Source organism: Schistocerca serialis, chromosome 11 (genome assembly GCF_023864345.2).
Source record: "Schistocerca serialis cubense isolate TAMUIC-IGC-003099 chromosome 11, iqSchSeri2.2, whole genome shotgun sequence".
NCBI lineage: Eukaryota > Metazoa > Arthropoda > Insecta > Orthoptera > Acrididae > Schistocerca > Schistocerca serialis.
Genome location: NC_064648.1, coordinates 171783596 through 171811282, shown reverse-complemented (window position 1 = coordinate 171811282; position 27687 = coordinate 171783596). Strand labels below are relative to the sequence as shown.

Below are 27687 nucleotides of genomic sequence, written 5' to 3'. Positions count from 1 at the left end.
TCCCTCCTTCGGTGACTCCCTCCCTCCCTCCCTCCCTCCCTCCCTCCTTCGGTGACTCCCTCCCTCCCTCCCTCCCTCCCTCCCTCCCTCCCTCCTTCGGTGACTCCCTCCCTCCCTCCCTCCCTCCCTCCCTCCCTCCCTCCTTCGGTGACTCCCTCCCTCCCTCCCTCCCTCCCTCCCTCCTTCGGTGACTCCCTCCCTCCCTCCCTCCCTCCCTCCCTCCTTCGGTGACTCCCTCCCTCCCTCCCTCCCTCCCTCCCTCCTTCGGTGACTCCCTCCCTCCCTCCCTCCCTCCCTCCCTCCTTCGGTGACTCCCTCCCTCCCTCCCTCCCTCCCTCCCTCCTTCGGTGACTCCCTCCCTCCCTCCCTCCCTCCCTCCCTCCTTCGGTGACTCCCTCCCTCCCTCCCTCCCTCCCTCCCTCCTTCGGTGACTCCCTCCCTCCCCCCCTCCCTCCCTCCCTCCTTCGGTGACTCCCTCCCTCCCCCCCTCCCTCCCTCCCTCCTTCGGTGACTCCCTCCCTCCCTCCCTCCCTCCCTCCCTCCTTCGGTGACTCCCTCCCTCCCTCCCTCCCTCCCTCCCTCCTTCGGTGACTCCCTCCCTCCCTCCCTCCCTCCCTCCCTCCTTCGGTGACTCCCTCCCTCCCTCCCTCCCTCCCTCCCTCCTTCGGTGACTCCCTCCCTCCCTCCCTCCCTCCCTCCCTCCTTCGGTGACTCCCTCCCTCCCTCCCTCCCTCCCTCCCTCCTTCGGTGACTCACTCCCTCCCTCCCTCCCTCCCTCCCTCCTTCGGTGACTCACTCCCTCCCTCCCTCCCTCCCTCCCTCCTTCGGTGACTCACTCCCTCCCTCCCTCCCTCCCTCCCTCCTTCGGTGACTCACTCCCTCCCTCCCTCCCTCCCTCCCTCCTTCGGTGACTCACTCCCTCCCTCCCTCCCTCCCTCCCTCCTTCGGTGACTCACTCCCTCCCTCCCTCCCTCCCTCCTTCGGTGACTCACTCCCTCCCTCCCTCCCTCCCTCCTTCGGTGACTCACTCCCTCCCTCCCTCCCTCCCTCCTTCGGTGACTCACTCCCTCCCTCCCTCCCTCCCTCCTTCGGTGACTCACTCCCTCCCTCCCTCCCTCCCTCCTTCGGTGACTCACTCCCTCCCTCCCTCCCTCCCTCCTTCGGTGACTCACTCCCTCCCTCCCTCCCTCCCTCCTTCGGTGACTCACTCCCTCCCTCCCTCCCTCCCTCCTTCGGTGACTCACTCCCTCCCTCCCTCCCTCCCTCCTTCGGTGACTCACTCCCTCCCTCCCTCCCTCCCTCCTTCGGTGACTCACTCCCTCCCTCCCTCCCTCCCTCCTTCGGTGACTCACTCCCTCCCTCCCTCCCTCCCTCCTTCGGTGACTCACTCCCTCCCTCCCTCCCTCCCTCCTTCGGTGACTCACTCCCTCCCTCCCTCCCTCCCTCCTTCGGTGACTCACTCCCTCCCTCCCTCCCTCCCTCCTTCGGTGACTCACTCCCTCCCTCCCTCCCTCCCTCCTTCGGTGACTCACTCCCTCCCTCCCTCCCTCCCTCCTTCGGTGACTCCCTCCCTCCTTCGGCGACAGCTAAATTCTGTATGTTATGGCTCACTAGCTCACTCATGACTTCGTTTGCTATTTCACCAAAGTTAGCCAGCACATACATAATTTAGCTACTATAATATATATTTTTCAGCTCAAATTCCCTATACCTTCTAAAATCTGAAAGTCAGAAAATAAATTTACACAATTTCTTACAGAATGTGAAACTTAGAAGATAAGTGAAATGGTTTTATTCAGCAAAAGAATTATCAAGTATATACTAAGATGGTATTTGTTCTTTCGGACATATCCAAAAGAACAGATACCATCGGTGACCATGCAGCTCGTTAGAATGAAATTACAATGAAATGAACACCCTTAGCTGCATACAGGCGTTGGCATAAGTCAACGGGGACAGATGAAAATGTGTGCCCCGTCTGGGAGATCCCGAGTTCGAGTCCCGGTCGGGGCACACATTTCCATCTGTCCCCGTTGACGTATGTCAACGCCTTTAAGCAGCTAAGGGTGTTCATTTCATTGTAACTTATCAATTAAATGTAGGTAGGTGCTTCAAAGATACATGGATTCCTTTGTTAAACCAAAAAGATGTTTTGATCACAATCGACATTTTATGCTTCATTCATTATGGAATTTCAAAGGATCTTAGCGGATCCCGTGAATTTTTAGAGTTTAGAGATACAAACCAAGCAATTAGAAAAAAATATAGATGTAGCTGATGGTAAGAAATTTGCTTATTTAAACCGTCACCCAGACGAGGTAAGAATATAATGAAAAATCTTCAGCATTTGTTAATGAACCTGGATTATATTCCTCAGTTTTAAAATCACTTCACATTGCTTTCAACTACCCAGTTTAAGCTACTTTTTGAAAACAATTCAATTTTATGTCCTTCATAATTTTGCATCTCTATTTCTAACTACTTTTTTCGAAATAAAAATGTTTTTTCTACTTTCAATGGAAATTTTTTTCCCAGAATAGCTTATCTAAAGATACATTCAGTTTTTGAAAACAGACAGTTAATTGTGTAAAGACTAAGATCATCAAAAGCACAAAATCCATCAAATTTTACGAAATATAAAAATAAAGAACTGTAGACGATAAGGAAATCTAGAACGATTAGAACTAATTATTATCATCATCACAATCGAAGATTATCGTGGAATAGATACATTTTTAAATCCTAAAATATAAGAGATTGTTATTGTTCCAGTTATTGGATAGAAGAAGGAATCGGAATTAAAAATATAGATCTAAATTTTTTTTGCTCATCAGTCTACTGACTGGTTTGATGCGGCCCGCCACGAACTCCTTTCCTGTGCTAACCTCTTCATCTCAGAGTAGCACTTGCAACCTACGTCCTCAATTATTGGCTTGACGTATTCCAATCTCTGTCTTCCTCTCCAGTTTTTGCCCTCGACAGCTCCCTCTAGCACCATGGAAGTCATTCCCTCATGTCTTAGCAGATGTCCTATCATCCTGTCCCGTCTCCTTATCAGTGATTTCCATATATTCCTTTCCTCTCCGATTCTGCGTAGAACCCCCTCATTCCTTATCTTATCAGTCCACCTAATTTTCAACATTCGTCTATAGCACCACATCTCAAATGCTTCAATTCTCTTCTGTTCCGGTTTTCCCACAGTCCATGTTTCACTACCATACAATGCTGTACTCCAGACGTACATCCTCAGAAATTTCTTCCTCAAATTAAGGCCGGTATTTGATATTTGTAGATTTCTCTTGGCCAGAAATGCCTTTTTTGCCATAGCGAGTCTGCTTTTGATGTCCTCCTTGCTCCGTCCGTTATTTTACTGCCTAGGTAGCAGAATTCCTTAACTTCATTGACTTCGTGACCATCAATCCTGATGTTAAGTTTCTCGCTGTTCTCATTTCTACTACTTCTCATTACCTTCGTCTTTCTCCGATTTACTCTCAAACCATACTGTGTACTCATTGGACTGTTCATTCCGTTCAGCAGGTCATTTAATTCTTCTTCACTTTCACTCAGGATAGCAATGTCATCAGCGAATCGTATCATTGATATCCTTTCACCTTGTATTTTAATTCCACTCCTGAACCTTTCTTTTATTTCCATCATTGCTTCCTCGATGTACAGACTGAAGAGTAGGGGCGAAAGGCTACAGCCTTGTCTTACACCCTTCTTAACACGAGCACTTCGTTCTTGATCGTCCACTCTTATTATTCCCTCTTGGTTGTTGTACATATTGTATATGACCCGTCTCTCCCTATAGCTTACCCCTACTTTTTCAGAATCTCGAACAGCTTGCACCATTTTATATTGTCGAACGCTTTTTCCAGGTCGACAAATCTTATGAAAGTGTCTTGATTTTTCTTTAGCCTTGCTTCCATTATTAGCCGTAACGTCAGAATTGCCTCTCTCGTCCCTTTACTTTTCCTAAAGCCAAACTGATTGTCACCTAGCGCATTCTCGATTTTCTTTTCCATTCTTCTGTATATTATTCTTGTAAGCAGCTTCGATGCATGAGCTGTTAAGCTGATTGTGCGGTAATTCTCGCACTTGTCAGCTCTTGCCGTCTTCGGAATTGTGTGGATGATGCTTTTCCGAAAGTCAGATGGTATGTCGCCAGACTCATATATTGTACACACCATCGTGAATAGTCGTTTTGTTGCCACTTCTCCCAATGATTTTAGAAATTCTGATGGAATGTTATCTATCCCTTCTGCCTTATTTGACCGTAAGTCCTTCAAAGCTATTTTAAATTCCGATTCTAATACTGGATCCCCTATCTCTTCTAAGTCGACTCCTGTTTCTTCTTCTATCACATCAGACAAATCTTCACCCTCATAGAGGCTTTCAATGTATTCTTTCCACCTATCTGCTCTCTCCTCTGCATTTAACAATGGAATTCCCGTTGCACTCTTAATGTTACCACCGTTGCTTTTAATGTCACCAAAGGTTGTTTTGACTTTCCTGTATGCTGAGTCTGTCCTTCCGACAATCATATCTTTTTCGATGTCTTCACATTTTTCCTGCAGCCATTTCGTCTTAGCTTCCCTGCACGTCCTATTTATTTCATTCCTCAGCGATTTGTATTTCTGTATTCCTGATTTTCCCGGAACATGTTTGTACTTCATCCTTTCATCAATCAACTGAAGTATTTCTTCTGTTACCCATGGTTTCTTCGCAGCTACCTTCTTTGTACCTTTGTATTTCTTCCCACCTTCTGTGATGGCCCTTTTTAGAGATGTCCATTCCTCTTCAACTGTACTGCCTACTGCGCTATTCCTTATTGCTGTATCTATAGCGTTAGAGAACTTCAAACGTATCTCGTCATTCCTACTCTTCATCACTACTATATTGTGATCTGAGTCTCTATCTGCTCCTGGGTACGCCTTACAATCGAGTATCTGATTTCGGAATCTCTGTCTGACCATGATGTAATCTAATTGAAATCTTCCCGTATCTCCCGGCCTTTTCCAAGTATACCACCTCCTCTTGCGATTCTTGAACAGGATATTAGCTATTACTAGCTGAAACTTGTTACAGAACTCAATTAGTCTTTCTCCTCTTTCATTCTTTGTCCCAAGCCCATATTCTCCTGCAACCTTTCCTTCTACTCCTTCCCCTACAACTGCATTCCAGTCGCCCATGACTATTAGATTTTCGTCCCCCTTTACATACTGCATTACCCTTTCAATATCCTCATACACTTTCTCTATCTGTTCATCTTCAGCTTGCGACGTCGGCATGTATACCTGAACTATCGTTGTCGGTGTTGGTCCGCTGTCGATTCTGATTAGAACAACCCGGTCACTGAACTGTTCATAGTAACACACCCTCTGCCCTACCTTCCTATTCATAACGAATCCTACACCTGTTTTACCATTTTCTGCTGCTGTTGATATTACCCGATACTCATCTGACCAGAAATTCTTGTCTTCCTTCCACTTCACTTCACTGACCCCTACTATATCTAGATTGAGCCTTTGCATTTCCCTTTTCAGATTTTCTAGTTTCCCTACCACGTTCAAGCTTCTGACATTCCACGCCCCGACTCGTAGAACGTTATCCTTTCGTTGATTATTCAATCTTCTTCTCATGGTAAGCTCCCCCTTGGCAGTCCCTTCCCGGAGATCGGAATGGGGGACTGTTCCGGAATCTTTTGCCAATGGAGAGATCACGACACTTCAAGTACAGGCCACATGTCCTGTGGATACATGTTACGTGTCTTTAATGCAGTGGTTTCCATTGCCTTCTGGATCCTCATGTCGTTGATCATTGGTGATTCTTCCGCCTTTAGGGGCAATTTCCCACCCCTAGGACAAGAGCGCTCTGAACCTCTCTCCGCTCCTCCGCCCTCTTTGACAAGGCCGTTGGCAGAATGATGCTGACTTCTTATGCCGGAAGTCTTCGGCCGCCAATGCTGATTATTTATCAAAATTTAGGCAGTGGCGGTGATCGAACCCGGGACCGGAGACGTTTTGATTATGAATCAAAGACGCTACCCCTAGACCACGGTGATCTAAATTACAAAATTAAAATTGAAGTCGATAAAGTTAAAACACCGAATAATAATAATAATAATAATTTTTTTTTTATTTTGAGCTTTTCCTCATTACAGAGGCTTATCTCCAACATAATAATTTACCTGGAAATGACAATACAAACAATAAACGTTCGTAAACTATACTCTCAAAATATTTCTCCATGTGTTTCGATCTTGTGTGTCCTCTTCCTCTGCGCCCATTCTCCTCATTGTGTGCTGTACATTTTGGAGCCAGGTGGTCACAGGTCGTCCTCTTCTTCTTCTCCCCTCCGGTTCCCACTCCAGTATCAATTTTGGTATTCTGGCTTCCTCCATTCGTCGTACATGCCCGTACCACTGTAATTTCTTCCTATCCATTACGTCATATATTCTTTCTTTTATTTCCATTCTCCTTATTACTTCGGTGTTCCTTATCTTTTTTTTCCTGGAGATTCTTGCCGATCTTCTCCAAAAGTCCATCTCTAGAGCTTGTAATTTTTTAATGTGCTTCATGTTAATTGTCCAGGTCTCCGTTCCATACAGAACCACACTCTCTAATATGGATTTGTATATTAATTTTTTTGTTCTGCTCATTACATTCCTGCTCCATAAGACTGAGTTAAGCATCCCAATGACCCTCCGTCCGCTACTAACTCTTTTATTGATTTCTGACTCTGATTTTCCCTCGATTTCTAAAATGGATCCCAAATAACAGAAAGTGTTTATCTTTTTGATTTTCTTTCCTTCAATGTATAGCTCATCTGAATCATTAGTCAAGTATTCTGTTTTTTGGTAATTAATCTTCAAACCCCAAGTTTTGTATGCTACTGCTAGTTGATTGCACATATAGTTAGCATCCTCCCCATCTTGTGCTACGACTACTTGATCATCAGCAAATAATAAATGATGTAGGTAAACTCCATCTCTTATTTCTAATCCCATACTATTACATTTACGAGACCATGTTCTAAGGCTAATATCTACATAGATTTTAAATAATGATGGTGACATGGGACAGCCCTGTAAAAGGCCTTTGCTTGTTCTAAATTTCTGTGAAAGTTTATTACCAACTTTCACTTGGCAAATGTTATCTTTATACATCTGTTGTATTATTTTAATCAAGGAAGGGTTTATGTTTGCCATATGTAGTGCTCTCTAAAGTAATTTTCTTGGAACAGTATCATACGCTTTTTCTAGATCTATGAAAATTAATCCTATACTTTCTGATTTTTCCCTATGTTTCTCCAAAATCTGTCGTAATGCGAAAATATGGTCTACACATGATCTCCCAGCCGTGAATCCACATTGTTCTTCTTGGGTTCTAAAATTTTTTTCCAGTTTGTTTTTAATTACTTTCGCAAAAATTCTCATTAATGTGTTTGTAACACAAATTCCTCGATAGTTTGAACAAATTTTGCGATCCCCTTTCTTAAATATTGTATTAATGTAACCTAGCTTCATTTCGTTGGGTATTGAATCTCCATGTATCATTTTGTTGAAGAGCTGTGTTATCAGTTTCACAATTTTGTCACCACCATATTTCAGACACTCCAGATTGATATTGCCTGGTCCCGGTGATTTACCATTCTTTCCTGTTCTCAACGCCTGAAGTACTTCACTTTCTAAAATATGGATCTCATCATCTTCATGTCCTTCATCTTCCCCTGTTCCTTCTTCTAGATATTCTTCTCTGTCCTCATTTAATAATTTTTGGAAATACTCTTCCCATTCCTTTTGTGTTATCAGTTGGAGATTAGTTTTGCTTTTTGTATCCTGTCGAAGCCCTTTCAATACTGACCATGCTTCTTTTGCTCTCCCAAATCCTAATTTGCTATTCACCTTGGCACATGTTCTTTCCCATGCTTCATTTTTTGCCATCCTTATTTTTTTCGTCACTTCATTCTTCTTTTCCTTGTATATTGACCTTGTTTCTTCTGATTTATCATTCAACCACTGAAGGAACGCATTTCGTTTTTCTCTAATGAGGACCTCTAGTTCCTCTGACCACCACTCTGCTGCACGGTTGTGGTTGCTATCTTTTTTACCCAACACCTCTGTTGCTATGATTTTCACATTAGCTTTTATATAGTCATATATTTCCTCTGTACTTCCTTCAAATGATTCAGCCAGTTTCCTTTCCATCCTGGCCGCAAAGAGTGTTCTGATACTTTCGTCTTGTAGGCTGTCAATATTAAAAGGTAAATTTTCATCTTTCTCAGTCTGGTTCGTTTTATTTATGTTACTTGTATCACTCCTTGCATTCTTCCATGGCCAGAAAGACTTCATTTTAACTAGATAGTGGTCTGATCCACACTGGGCTCCTCTATAAGATCTGACGTCTACTGCCTTGAAACTACTTGTTTGCCTAATGATAATATAATCTATTATAGAACGAAGTTCTTTGGTGTTCTGTTGCCAAGTATATTTATGAATGTCCTTATGTTTGAAAAATGTGTTGGTAATTTTTAGATCAAATTGTTCACAAATTTCAATCAATCGTTCTCCATTGTCATTATATTCGTCCTCTCCATGTTTACCTACTATTCTACAAGATTCTCTTATTCCTACCCTTCCATTCAGATCTCCCATGATAATCAGTTCCTTTCTTCCTGGGATTTTTTCAATAGTCTCCCTGAGGGTGTCCCAAAATGTATCTTTCTCCTTATCTTTTGTGTCGTTCGTGGGTGCATATACGCCAATAATCACAACTTCCCTAGCAAATAATGTCATTTCAACAGTTATTATACGTTGATTGATGAATGTCCAATTTGTGATTCTTTCTTTCCATGATTTTTTTATCATAATGGAGACTCCTGCTTTGGCTCTTACTGCTTTTGATACCCCACTCCAGATATGTACATAATTATCCAGTTCTTCTTCTCCTTGGCCTTTCTCCTTTGTTTCAGAGAGTACGACAACATCCATGTTGAACATGTCAAGTTCTGCGGGGAGTAAATTTATTTTAGTGGAAATACCTTGCACATTCCAGCATCCAAACATAATTTTCCGTTTCTCATTGCCAGTTCGTCGTCCAAAGTTCCAATTTTTCCGAGGCATATTATTAGGTTTTTTAGCATTTTTATGTTTTTATGTGAGTGAGGAGCTGGCCCACTGCACAACCCCCAACCTGGAGGACCAGGTAATTTTTACTCAAGGTTTTCTTCCTTTAGCCTTTGATAAGCCAATATCATACTACAAGGCAGCAGTTGCTAGTTTTGGTCCACCCCGGGTATTTTATTTCCCCGGTACCCACCATATCTGGTGAGCATTCCCCTATCCGCCACCTGGGGAGGCGCCCGATGGGAGACCAGCAAACTCCACACGGGATAATAATAATAATAATAATGATGATAATGATAATGATAATGATGATAATGATGATGATGATGATGATGATGACATGTTTTTTGTTCAATTATTGTGCATATTGCAAGGTGGAACAGAATGACGTATGCCTAACGTACTGTATTTTTTATATATCTGTTTTAACTGTTTCGAATTTTTTCTGGAATAACTATATTATTCTCTTTGTTAATTTTTTTAATCATGGATATTCGTAATTGTCCAACTAAACTTGTTATATATTTTCGAATATTGTAACGACGACGAATGAAATTTCCGTCCTCTGCAGAATAGATATGGCAAACATTGTATCCCAAATAACTAAACAATAGCAGATACCATTCTCTTCGTATAGTTTCCATAGTTACGTAAACAAATAAATCAGCTTTCCAAGGTGTGATGTCTTAAGGAATAATTAGTTTCTCCATTTAATCATAATTAAATTTATTTATGACTTACTAAAAATATGTAATAATAAATGGAATAAGACAGAAATGCAAAATTTTTAGATCTGTTTCAGTGTAAAATACATTACCAAGATACGAGAGAAAAATAGTTTGTTAGACGAACAACACCAAATAGAACGTTTGGATTTAGTTTTGCTTAAAAATAGTTGTGCAAAAATTATGGTTTAGAAGGAAGAGGATACTTTCGTAGAATTAAAAGATTTAAATAAAAGGAGAAACAAGTTTATAAAAAAGATTCTTAGGGCAATTAATGTTATTTTGAAGAAAACTATTGGGATTCTAGCGAACAAAGCGAAACAGATATCGATAAATACTATAAAGAACCATTTCCAGACGATGAAGTGCTGAAAGAGCACAATGGTGGTGGAATTTACAGGAGAATGATTTAAATTTTTCTACATCTCTCTCCCAATTATTGGTTGGAGAAAGAGATCAAAGTTGTTGTTCCTATTTGTTGTTTTAACTTCTGCAACGATTAAATACTTTAATTTCTGAAATTGCTTGATGACTTCCCTTCAGAAAGGAAGACATCGTTTTTTTTTTTTTTTTTTTTTTCAAGCAGCGCAGTGGCTGGAAAAAGCGACCAGTAAACTCGAAACGAATATAGAAATTACATTAGAAAGGAAGATAAATTTAACTTGTAACGAAGATCAGTTACATTCGAAACAATAATAAAAGAACTTCAAACAAACGCTAAACGAATGTTGGACATTGACATCTGTTTGTGTTTATGTTTAGCTTAACGTCCAACGTTGAGTGAGCTAGTGAGCCAGAACACACAGGATTCTGCCGCCTCCTGCACTCCGCTGTCAGCTGTTGCTCCTTCAGCTTAACTTCACGCTACCTGCAACTTTGGCGGTGGGTGTGAACCCTTCACCACATCAGCTTTGTGCTGCCGCCCGTGTTCACCTTGCCCTTCATTCGCTCCCTAAGGACACTACTCCAGCCCTTTGCACGGAATTTCGCGTAGCGCCGTCGTGTACTCTGATGACTTTCGAGTCACGGTGGTGTCGAATGTGCCTTCGTCATTGGCGCCAAAGTTTTTCGGTATCGACTTCCGGCACACTCCTCAGTATTTACAGCAGGGCTCTTGGCCCTGTATCAGACCACACAGTACATTCGCCGACACAGGCTTTCCAATTGCGCCCTCTGCTCACTGTCTCTGTGCCCTTCGGAGCCTATGCGTGCTGTACATCGTCTAACGGGTCCAGGAGAGCTGTCACTCGCTCACCCGTGATTGAGCCACTTCGATGTTTACGTGGGTTTCCTGGTCACTTCGGTCTGACGGACGCTACTGCCAAGTCTGCAGTCCTCGTACCTCCACCCGCGACTTCCTGAGCTTCCTCCTGAGCTTCCTCCTGAGCTTCCTCCTGAGCTTCCTCCTGAGCTTCCTCCTGAGCTTCCTCCTGAGCTTCCTCCTGAGCTTCCTCCTGAGCTTCCTCCTGAGCTTCCTCCTGAGCTTCCTCCTGAGCTTCCTCCTGAGCTTCCTCCTGAGCTTCCTCCTGAGCTTCCTCCTGAGCTTCCTCCTGAGCTTCCTCCTGAGCTTCCTCCTGAGCTTCCTCCTGAGCTTCCTCCTGAGCTTCCTCCTGAGCTTCCTCCTGAGCTTCCTCCTGAGCTTCCTCCTGAGCTTCCTCCTGAGCTTCCTCCTGAGCTTCCTCCTGAGCTTCCTCCTGAGCTTCCTCCTGAGCTTCCTCCTGAGCTTCCTCCTGAGCTTCCTCCTGAGCTTCCTCCTGAGCTTCCTCCTGAGCTTCCTCCTGAGCTTCCTCCTGAGCTTCCTCCTGAGCTTCCTCCTGAGCTTCCTCCTGAGCTTCCTCCTGAGCTTCCTCCTGAGCTTCCTCCTGAGCTTCCTCCTGAGCTTCCTCCTGAGCTTCCTCCTGAGCTTCCTCCTGAGCTTCCTCCTGAGCTTCCTCCTGAGCTTCCTCCTGAGCTTCCTCCTGAGCTTCCTCCTGAGCTGCCTCGTTGTTGATACTGGCCCGCCCTTCACTGGACCAAGATCTGAGTTATTAAGGCTCTCCTGGTGGCTTGGACGACCTCCTCTCGTCCCTCTCGCCGTGAGGACACAATGTTAGCTGGGTTGCGCATCGGGCACTGTCCGTTTACCCATCGCCATTTAAGTGGCGTTCCCCCACCACTATGTCCTTGCGCTCAACCTTCCACGGTCTGCCACTTCCTGACGGAATGCCGTTTTTTAACCGCTTACCCTCACGTTTGAGTAATCGGCGGTATTACCGAACTATGCGCCAGCTGTCGACCACTTTTTATCCGTCGTATCAATATGCCGAAGGACATTAAATTTTTAGTGCTGGACCTCCGTTTCTGTCTCGTATTTGATACATTTCTACACGTCCCAGTTTCTAGTTGTCTTCTTTTCCGTCAATTGGGATTGACGCGTAGTCGTTTTTTAACTCCTCTCTCTTCGTGTTCTCTAGTTTTGACATAGGCGCGTATCACCCTCGTTGTTTTTGCGCCCCAAAACAAAACAGGCTAACAAATATTCAATAGAGATATGAAGATGGTATCTGTTCCTTCGAGAACAGTTACTATCTTTATATATATATATATATATATATATATATATATATATATATATATATATATATATATATATATATATATATATTAACCTTGGTGAGTAATGACTGGATGGCCAAATATCTATTACGTATGTAGATTGTGGACAGTTGGGAATGTGGGTCTCACGGGAAGCGTGCAAGGGATAAGTAAGTCCCTGCAGTCGCGCTATTCATCTGTGTCCTCGGTGGCTGAGACGGATAGAGCGTCTGCCATGCAAGCTGGAGATCCCGGGTTCGAGTCGCGGTCGGTGCACACATTTTCAGCTTTCCTAGCCGGCCGCTGTGGCCGAGCGGTTCTAGGCGCTTCAGTCTGGAACCGCGCGATCGCTACGGTGGCAGGTTCGAATTCTGCTTCGGCCATGGATGTGTGTGATGTCCTTAGGTTCGTTAGGTTTAAGTAGCTGTAAGTTCTGGGGGACCGATGGCCTCAGATGTTAACTCCCATGGTGCTCAGCCATTTGAACCATTTCAGGTGTCGTTATCGAGGTATATCAACACCTGTCGGGAGCTGAGGGTTTCAGTTAATTATCATTTACTAAATAAAAGTTTATGCGTCGTGTTAAAATTGCCTGCTGTCCAAATATTTCTTCCCCACGCAGTGGATGTCAAGTGTGACGAATATTCGGGTCGGTGGTAAAAACGCATAGTAAACGAAGGTTCGATCCCCGTAAGCCACACAGTGGATTACAGTAAACGAAAATTTCCTACTTAAAGATGTGCCGGGATTAGTAGAGACGGTCGATTTTTGCAAGAAATGTCTGCGATCACTCTCCGCAGTGAACCTGGAGGCACTTTACCCTTGCTGTCTTCAAAATTTGCAACTACCATTACGTGTTGAGGTCTGTGTGCGGGCTGTCAGCGTGAAAAGAAATCGAATAATTCAGCGTAAGCGGGGCTGGCACGCTACCTTCGCCCTCTCTTCAGTCCCCTAGAAGCCTAGAGGGTGCACGTGTGTTCTTAGCTGCGAGCGAATGGGAGGCAACCTAGTCACGTTGTCAGCGGATACTCGCCCGCTTGTTCACTTCTGTTCGTTCCAGTGCAACAAGAGGGTTTTCATGGGAACGGAAGGGTTTTTAGGGGAACGTAGTACACAGTATTGGGAACGTAGAGGATACGTCGACACCTTCGAGAAACTTGCTGCCAGCGCAACAGACGATGCAGTGTGTGCGCGCGCGCGGTCACTCAGGCCGGCAATTTTGGAGAAAGTGTGGCGCGCGCATTAACATTTTGCAGGCTCGCTAACCTGCTATCACTGCCCCAGTACCGGATCGGCGGCCCTCTTGCAAATAGCCGTGCCCTCTGGCGATCTCTCTCTCTCTCTCTCTCTCTCTCTCTCTCTCTCTCTCTCTCTCTCTCTAACACACACACACACACACACACACACACACACACACACACACGAGAGAGAGATCGGTAGCCAACTACAAAAAACTGCGCCCGGCCTTCGCAGACACAACGGTACCGACCGGCCGCCGTGTCATCCTCTCAGCCCAGGGACGTCACTGGATGCAGATATGGAGGGTCATGTGGTCAGCACACCGCTCTCCAGTTCACGACACCGGAGCCGCTGCTTCTCAGTCGAGTAGCTCCTCAGTTTGCCTCACAAGGGCTGAGTGCAGCCCGCTTGCCAACGGCGCTCGGCAGACCAGGCAGTCACCCATCCAAGTGCTAGCCCAGCCCGACAACGCTTAACTTCGGTGATACTGAAACGATACAGTAGTTACCGCTCCATAAGCAGGATTTGTGATTGGTGTAAAGAATGGTAGCTAACTCTAAATATAGATAAATGTAAATTAATGCAGATGAATAGGAAATGGAATCCCGTAATGTTTGAATACTCGATTAGTAGTGTAGCGCTTGATACAGTCACGTCGATTAAACATTGGGGCGTAACATTGCAGAGCGATATGAAGTGGGAGAAGCATGTAATGGCAGTTGTGGGGAAGGCGCATAGTCGTCTTCGGTTCATTGGTAGAATTTTGGGAAGATGTGGTTCACCTGTAAAGGAGACCGCTTATAAAACACTAATACGACCTATTCTCGAGTACTGCTCGAGCGTTTGGGATCCCTATCAGGACGGACTGAGGGAGGACACTGAAGCAATTCAGAGGCGGGCTGCTAGGTTTGTCACTGGTAGGTTGGATCATCACGCGAGTGTTACGGAAATGCTTCAGGAACTCCGGTGGGAGTCTCTAGAGGAAAGGAGGCGTTCTTTTCGTGAATCGCTACTGAGGAAATTTAGAGAACCAGCATTTGAGGCTGACTGCAGTACAATTTTACTGCCGCCAACTTACATTTCGCGGAAAGACCACAAAGATAAGAGAGATTAGGGTTCGTAAAGAGGCATATAGGCAGTCATTTTTCCCTCATTCTGTTTGGGAGTGGAACAGGGAGAGAAGATGCTAGTTGTAGTATGAGGTACCCTCCGCCACGCACCGGATGGTGGATTGCGGAGTATGGATGTAGACGTAGATGAAGCAACAGGTTTCGTTGCTCGCTCACACTGCGAATACAAACTGAGGACGCTCTGCCGCCAATTTATTGCACGATTGCAGCGGAACCCCATGTGGACGGATGGAGTGTGTGTTAGGCTTCATTATACATTTATATGTATGTCGGCTATGATGTTTTACTGGCACCTGAATGCGAATCATGCACGTGGACATTCCTAATCCTTTCACATGTTCATAAAGCGTGGCCAAATACTAGTTGCGAAACAGCACAAGTACACTGCTGGCCATTAAAATTCCTACACCAAGGAGACTACGTGCTGCAGACGCGAAATGTAACCGACAGGAAGAAGATGCTGTGATATGCAAATGATTAGCTTTTCAGAGCATTCACACAAAGTTGGCGCCGGTGGCGACACTTACAACGTGCTGACACGAGCAAAGTTTCCAACCGATTTCTCATACACAAACAGCAGTTGACCGGCGCTGCCAGGTGAATAGTTGTGGTGCCTCGTGTAAGGAGGAGAAATGCGTACCATCACGTTTCCGACTTTGATAAAGGTCGGATTGTAGCCTATCGCGATTGCGGTTAATCGTTACTGCTCGCGACTGCTAGCAGAATATGGAATCGGTGGGTTCAGGAGGGTAATACGGAACGCCGTGCTCGATCCCAACCGCCTCGTATCACTAGCAGTCGAGATGACAGGCATCTTATCTGCACGGCTGTAACGAATCGTTCAGCCACGTCTCGATCCCTGAGTCTACAGATCGGGACGTTTGCAAGACAACAACCATCTACGCGAACACTTCGACGACGTTTGCAGCAGCACGGACTATCAGCTCGGAGACCGTGGCTGCGGTTACCCTTGACGCTGCATCACAGACAGGATAGCCTGCGATGGTGTACTAGACGACGACCCTGGGTGCACAAATGGCAAAACGTCATTTTTTAGGGACGAATCCAGGTTCTGTTTACAGCATCACGATGGTCGCATCCGCGTTTGGCGACATCGCGGTGAACGCACATTGGAAGCGTCTATTCGTCATCGCCATACTGGCGTATCACCCGGCGTGTTGGTATGGGGTGCCATTGGTTACACGTCTCGGTCACGTCTTGTTCGCATTGACGGCACTTTGAACAGTGGACGGTACATTTGAGTTGGGTTACGACCCGTGGCTCTACCCTTCATTCGATCCCTTCGAAACCCTACATTTCAGCAGGATAATGCACGACCGCATGTTGCAGGTCCTGTACGGGCCTTTCTGGATAAAGAAAATGTTGTCTCTCAACAACTGAAAACTTCTGGTCAATGGTGGCCGAGCAAATGGCTCGTCGCAATACTCCAGTCACTACTCTTGATGAACTGTGGTACCGTGTTGAAGCTGCATGGGCAATTGTACCTGTACACGCCATCCGAGCTCTGTTTGACTCAATGCCCCAGGCGTATCGAGGCCGTTATTACGGCCAGAGGTGGTTGTTCTGGGTACTGATTTCTCAGGATCTATCCACCCAATTTGCGTCAAAATGTAATCACATGTCAGTTCTAGTATAACATTTGTCCAATGAATAGCCGTTTGTCATCTGCATTTCTTCTTGGTGTAGCGATTTTAATGGCCAGTAGTGTAAGACTACAAGTGTCTGGCGCAGTAGTTAGATCGGTTACTGCTGCTACAGTGGCAGGTTATAAACATTTGAGTTCGAACGTGGTTTTGTAGTTAGCGCGCGAACGAGCGATGGGAACAGCATCTCAGAAGTAGCGGTGGAGTGCCGATTTTCCCGTACGACCATTTTAGGAGTTCACAGTGGATATCAGGAATCCGGTAAAACATCATCAAAGTCTCGGACATCGCTGCGGGCGGAAAAAGATCCTACAAGAACGGGACCAAGGACGACTGAAGAGAATTGTTCAACGTGACACAAGTGCAACAACCCTTCCGCAAATTGATGCAGATTTCGACGCTGGGCCATTAAAGAGTGTCAGCGTGCGAACTATTCAACGAAATATCATCGATAAGGGCTTTCGGAGCCGAAGGCCCACTCGTGTATCGTGATGATCGCACGACACAAAGTCTTTACGCCTCGCCTGGGCCCGTCAACACCGACATTGGACTGTTGATGGCTGGAAACATGTTGTCTGGTCGGACGAGTCTCGTTTCAAGTTATATCGAGCGGACAGACGCGTATCGGTATGGAGACAACCTCATGAACGAACTGCATGTCAGCAGGGAACTGTTACAGCTGGTGGAGGCTGTGTAATGGTGTGGGGCGTGTGCAGTTGGAGTGATATGGGACCCCTGATGCGTCTAGATACGACTCTGACAGGTGACACGTACGTAAGCATCCTGTCTGATCACCTGCATCCATTCGTGTCCACTCTGCGTTCCGACGGGCTTTGGCGATTCCAGCAGGACAATGCCACAAACCACACGTAGAGAATTGCTACAGAGTGGACCCAGGAACAGTCTTGCGAGTTTAAACACTTCTGCCTGTCACCAAACTCCCCAGAGAGGTACATAATTCAGCGTATATGGGATGCCGTGCAACGTGCTGTTGAGGAGAGATCTGCACCCCCTCTTACTCTTCCGGATTTATGGACAGCCCTGAAGAATTAAAGGTACGAGTTCCCTCTAGCACCACCTCGGACAGTAGAGTCCATGCTAGGCCGCGTTGCGGCGCTACAGCGTGCTCTCCGGGGCCCTACACGACATGAGGCAGGCTCATTAGTTTCTTCGGCTCTTCAGTGTGTGTATTTGTCATGCACTAATTAATTTTCAAAATTATATTTCGCCTTAATAAATACGATAATGCTTTCAATAGGCAGCACCAGATCAAAAATGGTTCAAATGGCTCTGGGGACTTAACTCTGAGCACTATGGGACCCAACTACTGAGGTCTTCAGTCCCCTAGAACTTAGAACTACTTAAACCTAACTAACGTAAGGACATCACACACATCCATGCCCGAGGCAAGATTCGAACCTGCGACCGTAGCGGTCGCGCGGTCCCACACTGAAGCGCCTAGAACCGCTCGGCCACACTGGCCGGCTCCAGATCAAAGTAGATCCATCCCTCCAATATAGTATGTCAGAGGCCTTTAAAGATTACCTTGCAAGAATCCAATAACTCAAGTATGGTCCAGCGGTACAATTGTTACGCTCAAAACTGGACGCAGTTAACATTGCGTTTTTCGCGAAAGCTGGTAACATACAGTGGTCCTACAAGCTCAAGACGTGCTGGTAAGCTGATACATCCTCATGTATTCATTTGGAACATAATTGTTGACAATGCACAACGGTGGTGATGACAATAGTGACGCTGCTGTTATTGTCGTTGCGGACCGTCGACGCTCTTGAGATTAGTGACCCGCATTGCCGGTTTGCTACGTCTGTGGAACACAGCTGCATCGCCTGGCAGAATCTCCTCTGTGCAATGTGAAACGGACAGAAAACAGCAACATACCAGTAAACACATGATGGAAATAAATTTACGCAATTAAAGCATATACTACAGGCTACTTACACGAACTCGGCTGCCCGTTCTTAAGGTACATCTACATGATTACTCTGCAATTCACATTTAAGTGCTTGGCAGAGGGTTAATCGAACCACAATCGTACTATCTCTCTACCATTCCACTCCCGAACAGCGAGCGCGCGGGAAAAACGAACAGCTAAACATTTCTGTTCGAGCTCTGATTTCTCTTATTTTATTTTGATGATCATTCCTACCTATGTAGGTTGGGCTCAACAAAATATTTTCGCATTCGATAGAGAAAGTTGGTGACTGAAGTTTCGTAAATAGATCTCGCCGCGACGAAAAACGTCTTTGCTGTAATTAATTCCATCCCAATTCGCGTATCATATCTGCCACACTCTCTCCCCTGCTACATGATAATACAAAACGAGCTGCCCTTTTTTGCACCCTTTCGACGTCCTCCGTCAATCCCACCTGGTAAGGATCCCACACCGCGCAGCAATATTCTAACAGAGGACGAACGAGTGTAGTGTAAGCTGTCTCTTTAGTGGACTTGTTGCATCTTCCAAGTGTCCTGCCAATGAAACGCCACCTTTGGCTCGCCTTCCCCACAATATTATCTATGTGGTCTTTCCAACTGAAGTTGTTCGCAATTTTAACACCCAGGTACTTAGTTGAATTGACAGCCTCGAGAATTGTACTATTTATCGAGTAATCGAATTCCAACTGATTTCTTTTGGAACTCGTGTGGATCACCTCACACTTTTCGTTATTTAGCGTCAACTGCCACCTATCAGAACGTACAGCAATCTTTTCTAAATCGCTTTGGAACTGACACTGGTCTGATCGTAATAGTACGAATCGTAATAGTGGAGGCTTACTATGACCGGTTCATTTAGGGAAACGCGGGACATTCTTGCAAAGTAGTTTCCTGGCGTTTCCATACCAGCAGAGAGCAGATTTGGTGACAAAGTGGGACAGTTGCAAATGGAACTGCGATCGCTGATGTTGGAGCACGAAGGATGCAGAGTCCAAAGACGTAGACACGAACATTGTCGCAACAGGTGAACGTCTCGCGTACGTATTTGGAAACTACTGCGAGAGCAAAGAGAGCTTCACTGCAAGATAAACGCAGCCAAAACCTCTCACACAAACAGAAGCTAAACGATGTCAAAGTTAGCGTAAGGAGGGCTATGCGTGAAGCGTTCAGTGAATTCGAAAGTAAATTTCTATGTACCGACTTGACAGAAAATCCTAGGTAGTTCTGGTCTTACGTTAAATCAGTAAGTGGCTCGAAACAGCATATCCAGACACTCCGGGATGATGATGGCATTGAAACAGAGGATGACGCGCGTAAAGCTGAAATACTAAACACCTTTTTCCGAAGCTGTTTCACAGAGGAAGACCGCACTGCAGTTCCTTCTCTAAATCCTCGCACGAACGAAAAAATGGCTGACATCGAAATAAGTGTCCAAGGAATAGAAAAGCAACTGGAATCACTCAACAGAGGAAAGTCCACTGGACCTGACGGGATACCAATTCGATTCTACACAGAGTACGCGAAAGAACTTGCCCCCCCTTCTAACAGCCGTGTACCGCAAGTCTCTAGAGGAACGGAAGGTTCCAAATGATTGGAAAAGAGCACAGGTAGTCCCAGTCTTCAAGAAGGGTCGTCGAGCAGATGCGCAAAACAATAGACCTATATCTCTGACGTTGATCTGTTGTAGAATTTTAGAACATGTTTTTTGCTCGCGTATCATGCCGTTTTTGGTAACCCAGAATCTACTATGTAGGAATCAACATGGATTCCGGAAACAGCGATCGTGAGAGACCCAACTCGCTTTATTTGTTCATGAGACCCAGAAAATATTATATACAGGCTCGCAGGTAGATGTTATTTTCCTTGACTTCCGGAAAGCGTTCGATATAGTTCCGCACTGTCGCCTGATAAACAAAGTAAGAGCCTACGGGATATCAGACCAGCTTTGTGGCAGGATTGAAGAGTTTTTAGCAAACAGAACACAGTATGTTGTTATCAATGGAGAGACGTCTACAGACGTTAAAGTAACATCTGGCGTGCCACAGGGGAGTGTTAGGGGACCATTGCTTTTCACAGAAATGTAATGTGTTGCGAATACATTGAAACAAGGATCCTTTATTGTACGATTATATGATAGCGGAACAAACACTGGTAGCAGTTACTTCTGTAAGATATCTAAGAGTATGCGTACGGAACGATTTGAAGTGGAATGATCATATAAAATTAATTGTTGGTAAGGCGGGTACCAGGTTGAGATTCATTGGGAGAGTCCTTAGAAAATGTAGTCCATCAACAAAGGAGGTGGCTTACAAAACACTCGTTCGACCTATACTCGAGTATTGCTCATCAGTGTGGGATCCGTACCAGGTCGGGTTGACGGAGGAGATAGAGAAGATCCAAAGAAGAGCGGCGCGTTTCGTCACAGGGTTATTTGGTAACCGTGATAGCGTTACGGAGATGTTCAGCAAACTCGAGTGGCAGACTCTGCAAGAGAGGCGCTCTGCATCGCGGTGTAGCTCGCTGTCCAGGTTTCGAGAGGGTGCGTTTCTGGATGAGGTATCGAATATATTGCTTCCCCCTACTTACACCTCCCGAGGAGATCACGAATGTAAAATTAGAGAGATTAGAGCGCGCACGGAGGCTTTCAGACAGTCGTTCTTCCCACGAACCGTACGCCACTGGAACAGGAAAGGGAGGTAATGACAGTGGCACGTAAAGTGCCCTCCGCCACACACCGTTGGGTGGCTTGCGGAGTATAAATGAAGATGTAGATGGAGATGTTAGACACCACAAAGGGATGATGCCGTACAAAATGAGACGCGTCCAAGAACTCGAGGAGGAAGATACGGCAAAACGTGTGAATTATTTACGGTACTTGGCTGTCAAGCAGTTGTGAGTGGAGTGTTGGTTGCGCTGCTGTATTTCACGATTCGCGAAGCCTGGTCCCATCTGACAAGACGCGCCAGCCGCCAGAGCATCAGAGGTACGCTACTGGTAGACAATCAGTCCCTATACTGTTGATGAGGAACCTCCGCACCGTCAATGCATCGGAGTCTGTGGTGTGCCGTGTGATGTGAATGTGGTCTCGTAGATTTTCAAACAGTTAAAGTTGCTGCACATAAGTAAGTCTTCGGGGGACTTGGGCAAACATTTATCCGCTATGAACGCACGCATCTTTTTCAACGGTATGGGACGACGTGTCACACTTGGCGCGAGTCAGTCTCACGAATTCGTGAAAGAGTCACAGGAGAAAGGACTTGACAGCCAAAGGACTGTGCCCGCCTCTTTCGTCGGACTTGACCACTGACATCTCTGGCTGATGAGAAAAAGGGTAACTACGATAACCCAGTCGCGTTACAAAACGCGAAAGCAATATTCGTAATGGTATGTCCAGTATTTACGCGGCAGAGTTGCCCGAAGTGTACACTGACGTGTTAGGTCGCGGGGAAAAGCATTTAGAAGCACAAGGTGACTTTCAGCGTCTAATCTAATGTAAAAGATAAGGTCAGTTCACTAAATATAGACCTTAGCATAGACTTATTTGTTATTTAGCTTTGTTATCTAATGATCGCGTGTTTACTTACTTGTTCTTGTGTTGCTCACGGCCGGATTTTTGTGCGCCACCCTGAGAACTCCATACAAATACTTTCAGAAATGACTTCCTTACACTTAAATCTATAATCGATGTTAACAAATTTCTCTTCTTCAGAAACGCTTTCCTTGCCATTGCCAGTCTACATTTTATATCCTCTCAACTTCGACCATCATCGGTTATTTTACTCCCTAAATAGCAAAACTCCTTTACTACTTTAAGTGTCTCATTTCCTAATCTAATTCCCTCGGCATCACCCGACTTAATTTGCCTACATTCCACTATCCTCGTTTTGCTTTTGTTGATGTTCATCTTCTATTCTCCTTTCAAGACACTGTCCATTCCGTTCAACTGCTCTTCCAAGTCATTTGCTGTCTCTGACACAATTACAATGTCATCGGCGAACCTCAAAGTTTTTACTTCTCCATGAATTTTAATACCTACTCCGAATTTTTCTTTTGTTTCCTTTACTGCTTGCTCAATATACAGATTGAATAACATCGGGGAGAGGCTACAACCCTGTCTCACTCCTTTCCCAACCACTGCATCCCTTTCATGGCCCTCGACTCTTATAACTGCCATCTGCTTTCTGTACAAATTGTAAATAGCCTTTCGCTCCCTGTATTTTACCCCTGCCACCTTCAGAATTTGAAAGAGAGTACTCCAGTCAACATTGTCAAAAGCTTTCTCTAAGTCTACAAATGCTAGAAACGTAGGTTTGCCTTTTCTTAATCTTTCTTCTAAGATAAGTCGTAAGGTCAGTATTGCCTCACGTGTTCCAACATTTCTACGGAATCCAAACTGATCTTCCCCGAGGTCGGCTTCTACCAGTTTTTCCATTCGTCTGTAAAGAATTCGCGTTAGTATTTTGCAGCTGTGACTTATTAAACTGCTAGTTCGGTAATTTTCACATCTGTCAACACCTGCATTCTTTGGGATTGGAATTATTATATTCTTCTTGTATGGAAGTGAAACATGGACGATAACCAGTTTGGACAAGAAGAGACTAGAAGCTTTCGAAATGTGGTGCTACAGAAGAATGCTGAAGATAAGGTGGGTAGATCACGTTACTAATGAGGAGGTATTGAATAGGATTGGGCAGAAGAGAAGTTTGTGGCACAACTTGACTAGAAGAAGGGATCGGTTGGTAGGACATGTTATGAGGCATCAAGGGATCACCAATTTAGTATTAGAGGGCAGTGTGGAGGGTAAAAATCGTAGAGGGAGACCAAGAGATGAATACACCAAGCAGATTCAGAAGGATGTAGGTTGCAGTAGGTACTGGGAGATGTAACAGCTTGCACAGGATAGGGTAGCATAGAGAGCTGCGTCAAACCAGTCTCAGGACTGAAGACCACCACAACAACAACAACAACCACCCTGAGAACTACGTAATAGGATCATTTCTTCTGAAAACATGATGTACTTCTAATCACCCATTTCGCAATGGGAGCATGAAAATATTCGTACTGGTGTAGTACAGCTTTATGGCTTCGCAACCTGTCACTTCCCCCAACTATTTCCACTCATCTCCCACTTCCACGTCTCTCTCTCTCTCTCTCTCTCTCTCTCTCTCTCTCTCTCTCTGTGTCTGTCTCTCTCATATACAGGATGGCCCATTGATAGTGACTGGGCCAAATATCTCACGAAATAAGCGTCAAACGAAAAAACTGCAAAGAACGAAATTTGTCTAGCTTGAAGGGGGAAACTAGATGGCTATGGTTGGCCCGCTACATTGCGCTGCCATAGGGTAAACGAATATCAACTGCGTTTTTTAAAAATTAGAACCCCCATTTTTTTATTACGTATTCATGTAGTAAGTAAAGAAATATGAATGTTTTAGTTGGACCACTTTTTTCGCTTTGTGACAGATGGCGCTGTAATAGTCACTAACGTATAAGTACGTGCTATCACGTAACATTCCGCCAGTGCGGACGGTATTTGCTTCGTGATACATTACCCGTGTTATAATGGACCGTTTGCCAATGGGGAAAAGGTCGATATCGTGTCGATGTACGGCTATTGTGATCAAAATGCCCAACGGGATATCATCCAAGTGTCCGGACCGTTCGCCGGATAGTTACGTTATTTAAGGAAACAGGGTGTGTTCAGCCACATGTGAAACGTCAACCACGACCTGCAACAAATGATGGCCCAAGTAGGTGTTTTAGCTGCTGTCGCGGCTAATCCGCACATCAGTAGCAGACAAATTGCGCGAGAATCGGGAACCTCAAAAACGTCGGTGTTGAGAATGCTACATCAACACCGATTGCACCCGTACCATATTTCTATGCACCAGGAATCGCATGGCGACGACTTTTTGAACGTCGTGTACAGTTCTGCCACTGGGCACAAGAGAAATTACGGAACGATGACAGATTTTTTGCACGCCTTCTATTTAACGACGAAGGGTCATTCGCAAACAGCGGTAACGTAAACCGGCATAATATGCACTATTGGGCAACGCAAAATCTACGGTGGCTGCGACAGGTGGAACATCAGCGACCTCGGTGGGTTAATGTATGGTGCAGCATTATGGGAGGAAGCATAATTGGCCCCCATTTTATCGATGGCAATCTAAATGGTGCAATGTATGCTGATTTCCTACGTAATTTTCTACCGATGTTACTACAAGATGTTTGACTGCATGACAGACTGACGATGTACTTCCAACATGATGGATGTCCGGCACATAGCTCGCGTGCGGTTGAAGCGCTATTGAGTAGCATATTTCATGACAGGTGGATTGGTCGTCGAAGCACCATACCGCGGCCCGCAAGTTCACCGGATCTGACGTCCCCCGGATTTCGTTCTGTGGGGAAAGTTGAAGGATATTTGATATCGTGATCCACCGACAACGCCTGACAATATGCGTCAGCGCATTGTCAATGCATGTGCGAACATTACGGAAGGTGAACTACTCGCTGTTGACAGGAATGTCGTTACACGTATTGCCAAATGCATTAAGGTTGACTGACATCATTTTCAGAATTTATTGCATTAATGTGGTATTTACAGGTAATCACGCTGTAACAGCATGCGTTCTCAGAAATAAGTTCACAAAGGTACATGTATCACATTGGAAGAACCGAAATAAAATGTTCAAACGTACGTTCGTTTTCTACTTTAATTTAAAAAAGCTAACTGTTACCAATAGTTCGTCTAAAATGGTGACCCATATGTTTGTAACTATTACAGCGGCATCTATCACGAAGCGAAAAGTGGTGCAAGTAAAACATTCATATTTCTTTACGTACTACACGAATATGTAATAAGAAATGGGGGTTCCTATTTGAAAAAACGCAGTTGATATCCGTTTGACCTACGGCAGCGCCATCTAGCGGGCCAACCATAGCGCCATCTGGTTTCCCCCTTGAAGCTAGAAAAGTTTCGTTCTTTGTAGTTTCTTTCGTTTGACGCTTATTTCGTGAGATACTTGGCCCGGTCACGATCAATGGACCACCCTGTATATATACTCTCCTCTCGTGTGTGTGTGTGTGTGTGTGTGTGTGTGTGTGTGTGTGTGTGTGTGTCTTAGAGTCGCCGTTTTATGAGCGCCACAGATATACGCGCACGACACACAAGTGCCGGCTGCAGCAGCGGTGATGGGTTCGCGCCGGCCTGGTTAAGCATCTGGCGTCACGCGTTGCGCAAAAGGCCAGCAGATTCCTGGAAAGTGTGCTGGCGCGGCCCCCGCTATAAGCCACCGCACCACACCACACCACACCACACTGCCCGGGGACGGCCGCCGCTAGGGATGGCAGCTTACGTACGGCGGGGTGCCTACTGGCAGGGGCAGGCGAAAATCTGTATTTCTCACCGTAATGCGTTGCTGTCGTCGTCGTTGGGGTAGCATTCATTTCAGGCTAGATGAGGAGAGCCCTACGTCAACGTGACGTAGGCACGCGTCGTCATGAGTTTCACGAGTTGTCCTATCCACTGTTGTGTGCATTCTGTATAAATCGACTGTTGTGTGCGTCTTCAATCTGCACTGTTCATTGTTCTTAGTTGATTTACAACGTTTGAAGGCAAAATGAAATCGAACTAGATGGTTTAATATTTCTAGCAACATTCGGAATTACTTCGAACTTCAGTTTCTCAGATTAACGTTTCTGTCCACATGAATTATGTACAAAATAATGGCTCTCAGCACTATGGGACTTAACTACTGTGGTCATCAGTCCCCTACAACTTAGAACTACTTAAACCTAACTAACCTAAGGACATCACGCACATCCATCCCCGAGGCAGGATTCGAATCTGCGACCGTAGCAGTCGCGCGGTTCCGGACTGCGCGCCTAGAACCGCTAGAGCACCGCGGCCGGCTGAATTATGTGCAATTCATTGGCTTTTATAAAAATACGAAACACTTTAATTTCTCCCTACTTCACGTTTCTATCCACATGATTTATGCACGTTTCACGGGATTTTGAAAAAAAATCGACTAAAAGCTTTTTTTTACTTTCGTTACGGTTCCTTCGTCCAGACATTCATTATGTTCCTGAAACAAACAATACAATCCCAAATTGTTGTGATTACAGCTTAATAATTAATTCAACTGGGATGATCGTAACAGATAACTACTGTCACTTTAATTGTACACATGTGATGCGTTGGCAGAAGAGCCAACACCGTGTTGCTGGAGGAGGCCGAATTGCACGCGTTTAAATACACACAGACTGGCGTGAGGTTTGGAACAGGTCAGAGAAATAAGACTAGCAAACCAGGAGGTAACTGGTAGAATACTTAACTTTAATCCACAATCGGTGTACATCTCTCTTGACTGTACATAATTTCCATTTCAATATACACTGATAATGGCGCCTTGCTAGGTCGTAGCAAATGACGTAGCTGAAGGCTATGCTAACTATCGTCTCGGCAAATGAGAACGTAATTTGTCAGTGAACCATTGCTATGAACGTCGGCTGTATAACTGGGGCGAGTGCCAGGACGTCTCTCTAGACCTGCCGTGTGGTGGCGCTCGGTCTGCAATCACTGACAGTGGCGACACGCGGCTCCGACGTATACTAACGGACCGCGGCCGATGTAAAGGCTACCACCTAGCAAGTGTGGTGTCTGGCGGTGACACCACAACATGTATTTACATTTAGCTTTGACGTTATCGGTACAACCGCAAAGATCGATTTACGCACTCACGTACTCGATTTAGGTTATTTACGTCACGATGACGTAGTGTTACGTCACTATGACGTAGGGTTCTCCTCACCTAGCGTGAGATTGAATGCTACCCTCGTCGTTGTTGCTGCTGGTGTGCCCTTCACTCTGAACACGTGTTTTGCCGCAGCTGCCTGTGCCGTAGTAGGAGTCACTAGCGATGGCGATAGACTTCAGGTGAGCGTTCTTCTGTGAATCCTGCAGATAATGCAAGCAGTAAACCTGACTGTAGCGAGGTGTCGAGTGATTTTAGATTCCATTTGATCGGAGCTGTCATCACCAATTCTGATGGCAAATGATAAATTCTGCGTAAGTAAGCCAGATATAATAATAATAATAATAATAATAATAATAATAATAATAATAATTCCCGTGCAGGCCCGGGAAAAGAATAGGCCTCCGGTATGTTCTGCCAGTCGTAAAAGGCGACGAAAAGAACAAACCACTAATAGGGCTGACCCCCCTTTTAGTGTGATTAGTTGGTTCAGGACAGAACTAAAGAAACCTC

At 45.3% G+C, this 27687-nt stretch overlaps 1 protein-coding gene across 1 annotated transcript in view; it reads right to left on the bottom strand.

Moving 5' to 3' along the window:
- Positions 1-1668: 1668 nt before the first annotated feature.
- Positions 1669-27687, bottom strand: part of LOC126426602 (uncharacterized) — a 157891-nt gene continuing 131872 nt past the window's right edge. Inside the window, exons 3-4 of the mRNA XM_050088495.1 lie at positions 11195-11854; positions 1669-1721 (exon numbers count right to left, since the gene is read on the bottom strand). Coding sequence (XP_049944452.1) covers positions 1669-1721; positions 11195-11854 — 713 coding nt within the window. The remainder of the gene's footprint in view (positions 1722-11194; positions 11855-27687) is intronic.